This window comes from Saimiri boliviensis, chromosome 14 (genome assembly GCF_048565385.1).
Source record: "Saimiri boliviensis isolate mSaiBol1 chromosome 14, mSaiBol1.pri, whole genome shotgun sequence".
NCBI lineage: Eukaryota > Metazoa > Chordata > Mammalia > Primates > Cebidae > Saimiri > Saimiri boliviensis.
The window spans coordinates 93,659,161-93,666,206 of NC_133462.1; the positions used below are offsets into that span (position 1 = coordinate 93,659,161).

Here is a 7,046-nt window from a genome sequence, read left to right on the forward strand (position 1 = left end):
AGCGGGGAGGGGACTCGGGAGGGAGGCGGGGATGAGGCTGGGCAGGGCCCACACCCACCCTAAGAGGGGGGCCCCCTCCTCAGGAGGCATCAACGTGCCATCCAGCCTTCTTTCTCTTCCCTGCAATCTGTGTTCCAGCCTTCTCACGGCCTCGTGTGCATTCTCGTTTCTGACCTTCAAGGGTGTGCCTCACGTACCTGCCAAGAATCTGGGGCCCCACGTGGAAGGTGCAGGGTCTGGGTCCCTGGATGACAAGGTGAGGGGTCGATGGGTGATTGAGGAAGGGCATGGCCTGGGGCTGCCGGGACTCATGGAGGATGGGCTGCGGCCAGGACTTCAGGAGGGGTCGGGCACAGGTGGGAAGGGTCCCCAAGTCCAGCCTCTACCAGGAGGCGTTTGCAGCCCCCAAAACACTCACGCCTTGGGGTGAAGGATAAATGGACATTGTTGAAACACGCAACTACACAGGTGGACCCAAGGCTGGGTGCCCACCACACTTCTCCCGCAGCCACGCGCTGACACTTCCCACAGAGACGAGGATCCATCCGCCTGCCTCCAGCTCCGGGATGGCAGTGGGCTGGTGCCATCACTGCATGGGAGGGGAGAGGGCAAGACAGACAAAAAGACAAAGACACACAGAGGCCAAGTGGGGAGGGGGGAGAGCGGGAGAGAGGGGGAGGGGCGAGGCGGGGAGAGAAAGAGCGTTCACAGGAGGGAGCTCGGCATACTGTTCTGCGCACAACAAACCCAGGGCCTGACCCGCACTTCGTCTCCCCAGGGCCAAAAGCCTTGTCACCTATGGCCAGCACGGACAACTGAACCATTCAGAGCTGTCTGGGTTTCTGCGGGGTCTGGGGTTCGGGCCGGGCCCTGGGCAGAGGCTGAAGAAAAGCCCTGAAGCCAGGCTTCTTGGACACTTCTGCCTTCAGGACCCCAGGGCGAGGCAGGAGCCTTCTGTGCTCTGGCACTCAGGGTCAGGGACACCTTCGACCCTCCTCAGCTTAAAACCCCTTCTCATCACTTTCCTTGACCACCTACCCATCCCCAGAATTCAGCCCTGCAAGGCTAGGGCAGTGGGAGGCAGGCTGGGTTTTGAAGCCTTGACCTCGGGCAGCGGCTCCCAGCGGCTCCCTGCTGCCCGCGCCCGCCCTGGCCTCCCGGGGGTGGCCCCGCTGCTGCCCGCGCCCGCCCTGGCCTCCCGCACCTGCAGCAGCATGCTGAGGCCCAGGTTGCGGTGCTTCTTCTCCAGCTCCGACACCGCCTGCAGCAGCGACCTGAAGCGCTCGGTGGGGTCGGCCAGCTCATCCTCGGGGAGCCCCTCCTCCTTCTCGGCCTCCTGAAGGAAGTACTCCTCCTCCTCCACAAAGAAGGCCCGTAGCTTCTTGTAGTCGGTCAGTGCCTTCTTCCTACGGTCCATCACGTGTCCCTGCAGGCAGGTGGCGGGAGAAGACCTGTCCTGGCCCACCCTCTCCAGGGGAAGGGAACCTGTTTACTGTTCAAGGAGTTAAGAACATGCTGCTCCAAAACATGCTGTCCAGTCACACGACCGTTAGGCTGGGTGTGGGAGCTCACGCCTGTATTCACAGCACTTTGGGAAGCCCAGGCAGGCAGACCATGAGGTCAGGAGTTTGAGACCAGCCTGACCAACCCCATCTCTACTAAAATACAAAAACTCCCCAGGCATGCTGACATGCGCCTGTAATCCCAGCTACTCGGGAGGCTGAAGCATGAGAACTGCCTAAACCCGGGAGGCAGAGGTTGCAATGAGCCCAAATTGTGCCACTGAACTCCAGCCCGAGCAACAGAGCGAGACTTCATCTCAAACCAACCAACCAAACGAAACCATAAGGGGCCAGGCACGATGCCTCACGCCTGTAATCCCAACACTGAGAGACAAAGGAGGGAGGATCGCTCAAGTCCAGGAGTTCGAGACCAGCCTGGTCAACAGTGAAAACCTGTCTCTACTAAAAATCAGAAAACTCAGCTAGGCGTGGTGGTACTCACCTGTGGTCCCAGTTACTTGGGAGGGTAAAGAAAGAGAATCGAGAATCACTTGAACCCGGGAGGCAGAGGCTGCAGTGAGCTATGATCGCACCACCGCACTCCAGCCTGGGCCCACAGAGCAAGACCCCGTTTCAAAAAAAAAAAAAAAAAAATTAAAACCGTGCAAGATCACCCTTTCATTCTGCTTCTTAAAAGCAAATGAAATTCCGATGTGAAAGACGCCCTCCCCATGTCAAATAAAATGACATCATCATCAAGGACAACAGGTCAAGGCCGACAGGATTTGGTACAGACCTTGTGAAAGTAACTCTTCTAAGTGTCTCCCCTCACGTGGTTGCATTTTCACAAGTGGCTAGTCTTTGTCCAAGTCAGTACAGAAGCGATTTAATTCTGCCACTTTGATTCTGCACTTCCCTATAAGACATCCTGTGCCATATTAAATTCACATGCCTGGCCGGGCGCGGTGGCTCCCGCCTGTAATCCCAGCACTCCGGGAGGCCGAGGCAGTCAGGAGTTCAAGACCAGCCCAGCTAACATGGTGAAACCCTATCTCCACTAAAAATACAAGATTAGCCAGGTGTGGTGGCACACACCTGAAGTGCCAGTTACTCAGGAGACTGAGGCACAACAATCACTTGAACCAGGGAGGCGGAGGTTGCAGTGAGCCAAGAAGGCGCCACCGCACTCCAGCCTGGGCGGCAGAGCAAGACGCCGTCTCAAAAGATCAAAGATTCCTACACTTTTCTTCCGTTAATCTATCTTCCTTCTTTTTGAGACAGGGTTTTGCTGTCACCTTAGCTGGAATGCAGTGGTGCTGGCACAGCTCACTGCAGCCTCAATCTCTTTGGCTTAAGAGATCCTCCCACCTCAGCCTCGCAAGGAGCTGGGACCACGGATGTGAAATACCACATCTCATTTTTTGATGTTTGTTTTTTAATTAAAGGGTCTTTGGGGCTGGAGTGTTCTGCTGCTGAGAGAGGACACAAATGACAGAGTGAGACGGGGTCTCATGGTGCTGCCGGGGATGGTCTCAAACTCCTGGCCTCAAGTGATCCTCCTACCTCCGCTTCCCAAGCTGCTGCATTTACAGGCATGCAGCACTGCACCTGGCCCCATCCGCTTATCTTAGGTGTTTATCTTGCCTATCTTATGTATTAATTCTCTGGCCCAGGCTGGCCCCTAAAAGGGAGAAGCAGAGTTCTTTCTCCCCCACACTGCGCAGCGCTCCGCGGCACGTGAAGACTGTCCCTCTCCCAGCTCCCGTGACCAAGGGGACAGCAAATCCTTGAGTGGCCCTGCTAGGTCTCAAGCCTGTCAGGCATGTGACTGTCTGGGCTGGACACACATCCATCTTGCCAGTGAGACTGTCCCTGCTGTGCCCACACCGGAACCCCAAGGGCTGAAAACCATCCCATCAACCTTCAACCAAGTGTTCACACTTGCCACTCTTCAGCTGGTTTTCAGCTAACCCCTAACCAGGATGCTACTCTGACTTTACTCAGATCCATGGATGGCTTCCACCTGGCCCCGGGCCACAGAGGGCAGGTGACAGCCATAGTCATGAGAGGCCAAGGCTTTTGCTGCTGAGAGAAAATGCCAACGACAGCTGGTGTCTGCTGGTTGGCCGATGCCACAGGCTGCAAACTCCTTCCTTTGGATTTAGGCAGCTTCTCTCATCCTAGCATCTAAGCCACCAGCCCCCAACACAGGACAGATTAAAAGCTCCAAACTGCTAAAATCTGTAGGCAAACCAAGTCCCCTGGGGGTAACACAGGGTTACTGAAAACCTGGAGGTCCCCAGAGCCCTCCAGTGTCACCTGCACCGGGCAGTGTGGACTGCTCACAAGGCAGGGAGAAGTTCAGAGCAGCCCCAAGCACAGGGTGGAGTGCCAGAGGTCGGAGTGGCCCCCTGCATCACCTGTCACTGACTGAGGGAGGCCTTCACTCAGGCCTGTGGAGAGCAGGCAGGGGCAGGGCTGCACCAGGAGCACAGAGCACCCACCTCAGCCTCAAGCTGGCTAAGAACTCGGGCCTCAGCCCTGAGGTGCAGCCAATTACCCAAGAGCTGCTGCAGCTTGGAAAAGCACTCTTTCAGGTTAAGAGGAGGAGGCAGCGATTTATGAAACCCAGAGCAAATGGAAAACAGACTTCACTACACACGAGGAAAAGTCACCAAAGAAAGTTTAAATGACTGAAAAGCTTTACTGGCAAGTAACCTAAAAGAACTCTAGTGGGATGTCCCCTTGGGATGAGCAGCGCTGCTGTGGTCTGAATGACGGCGCCCTCCCCAAATCCCCATGCGGATCCTCATCCCTACGGTGACGGTGCTAGTAGGCAGCAGCTTCGGGAGGTGAGGTCTTGAGGGTGGAGCTGTCAAGAATGGAATCGGTGTCCTTACACACAGGACCCCAGAGGGACCCTCACCCCTCCACCGGGTGAGGACACTGTGATAAGGCACCGTCTATGAACCAGGAAGTGCCCTCACCAGACATGGAATCTGCTGGTTCCTTGATCTTGGACTGACAGCCTCCGAAAACTAATGAGCTACTCTCAGATCAGAACAAGATGACTACAGAAAGTTACAGATGTGTTTTCAAAGAAAAAAACAGAAAAATTTAGAACTTCAGGAGGCCAAGGCAGGAGAATCACTTAAGGCCAGGAGTTCGAGACCAGCCTGGGCAATATGGCAAGACCCTCATCTCTAGGAAAGCATTTTCAAATTAGCCAGGTGTGGTGGCACATGCCTACGGCCCCAGAGGCTGAGGTGGGAGGATGGCCCGAGGCCAGTTCAAGCTACCACCCCACCACTGCACTTCCCCTGGGGTGATGAAATGAGACCGTCTCTTGAAAACAACAAAAAAGGTGAGTCTGATGCTGCTATGACCTACAGGTAAACTGTGAGGGGAGAGAGGCTTCCACTGGCTCTGGCCAGAGTCTCTTTGAGAAACACAGACACATCCTAGAAAAATACCCTGAAGCTCACTAAAGCCCAGAGACCCCCCTCCAACCAACCAGCAGCAGTTCAGAGGCCTGGCCTGCTTGGCCTGCCTGCGGACCCTTTGTCTAGAGCTGGAGCCCGAGATCCCCTCACTGGAGGCTGCTCCAGGCCCCACTTGCCTTCCACACCGCGGCGGCCGACTCCGCCTGGCCGTGCAGATCCCGGGCATCATTCAAGTCCTTCCTCATGATTTCCACAGACCCCTTGTTCTCCTGGAAAGAGAGGAAGGTCACCAGGGGTGGGCAGAAGGTCTGGGTCCCCCACCCCGACCCGGTCCTAAGGGGCATCAACCCAGCTGACTGCACACAGTCTGACCATCCCAGAGATAACCTCGAAGCTCTGCTGCCTAGGGCAGGACGGGCAGTCAAGGTTTCCTGGGCTTCACACCTACTTAGAAGGAACCGGGTGCCGGGGCTAAGGGGGCTGCCCAGGCGGGTTTAGGAGTTCTGTGTCTGCAAGCGGCCCTGTTCAGGGTGAGCTCGGTCTGCACCAAAGGCCTGCGCCCTGCTCTGCCTGAGCCGGATGGGGGTAGCTCTGCCGGTGACAGGAGCCCCCGCTGCAGGAGGAGCGCCCAGGGCACAGACTGGCTGGCCTGCCTTCCCCTGTATCCGAGACCGGGACCCCAGGCTGGCTGCTCTTTCCGACTCTGTGTGCCACACCAACCCGCCGTGGGCAAGGCTCCAGACTCCCGGACCCGCTGCTGCCAGACCCTCAGTGCCGGTTTCTGAAGGATGGGTGAGGGGAGGGGGTGGGCGGCAGGTGAGAGCTGGGTGGCCCGAGAGCGAACGAGAAGGCGGGCCAGGCCTGGGGACACAGTGGAATACAGCGGCGCGAGAGGAGCGATGTCTCCCCCGAGGGAACACTGAGTGGGGGAGGGGTCAATCTGTGGGAGCTAGGGGGGTTCCTATGAGGGTGAGGCAGGGCACCACAAAGATAGGCGCTGGGGGGGAGGGCTTCCTATGGGGGAAGAAAGGGGTGGGGTGATAAGGCACCGACCAGCCGGGGACCCCAAGATGGGGTCCGCAGAGACGCAGGAAACGGGGGGAAGCAAACCGCGGGAGGAATGGGCCCAGCATACGCTGGAGGGGGGATCCGTGGCGGGGAGGGGACGGGGACAACCCGGGGACAAGGGTAGTGGGGGCGGGGAGGGCCAAGGGCTCAGGGGGACCGGGGCGGGCACGGAGAAGCGCCAGGCACCGTCCGCTGCGGGGCCCGGGACCCCGCCTCGCGCACCTTGCCGCGCAGCGCCTTCCTCCAGCGCGGCTCCCACTCGGGCGGCTCGGGGCCCGCGGCCATGCGGCAGGCGGCGCACAGCGGCCCGGCGTCGGCGCGGCACAGCAGCTGCAGCGCGGCCTCGCTGGCCGGGCCGTCGCGCGCTGGCGCCGCGGCCGCCTCCTCCAGCGCCAGCAGGCGGCGGCTGAGCGGGGGCCGGCCGGGCTCCACGGCGCGCTGCCAGCAGTCGTCGGCGCACTCGGGGCACGGGAAGGGCCCGTCCTCCTCGGCCCAGAAGCGCACCACGCACGCCCGGCAGAAGCGGTGGCCGCAGTCGGCGCGCACCGGCTCCCGGGGCGCGCGCTGGCACAGGGCGCAGGCGGCCTCGGCGGGGCCCGCGGGGAGCGCCAGGGCTGCGGGCGGCGGGGCCGGCTAGGGCGCGGAAGCGGCTGCGGCGGGCCGGGGAGCGAGGCGGCGGCGAGCGGACGGAGACCAGCACCCGGACGACGACGCCAACGCCGGGGACGCGCACGGGGCGGGGTCCGGGCCGCGGAGCCCTCGGCCGACGAGGTCCTGGCAGCGGTGTGCTGCAGCCGCAGGTCCTGGCCGCGAAGCGCCCCACGGACAAGATCCTGGCAGCCGCGTGCTGCCCCCGTAGGTCCCGGCGGCGGGGGGCTCCTCTGCCCGGGTCCCGGCGGCGGGGGGCTCCTCCGCCTGGGTTTGGGCAGCCGTGCGCTCCACCGGCAAGGTCCTGGCAGCGGCGCACGTCACCCCGCGAGTCCTGGCAGCTGCGCGATTCACAGTCCTGCCCGCGGACCCCCGTCTTCGCCTC

General features: G+C 60.4%; 1 protein-coding gene across 1 annotated transcript; it reads right to left on the bottom strand.

The window, feature by feature from the left end:
- Positions 1-427: 427 nt before the first annotated feature.
- RNF187 (ring finger protein 187) lies at positions 428-6,714 on the bottom strand (the record flags this gene model as incomplete). The annotated part of the gene is given in 5 exon segments (XM_039464279.2): positions 428-589; positions 1,205-1,426; positions 5,122-5,214; positions 6,236-6,690; positions 6,693-6,714. Coding segments are annotated over 5 exon segments (795 nt in total), but the record flags the coding sequence as incomplete, so codon positions are not given.
- Positions 6,715-7,046: the final 332 nt, after the last annotated feature.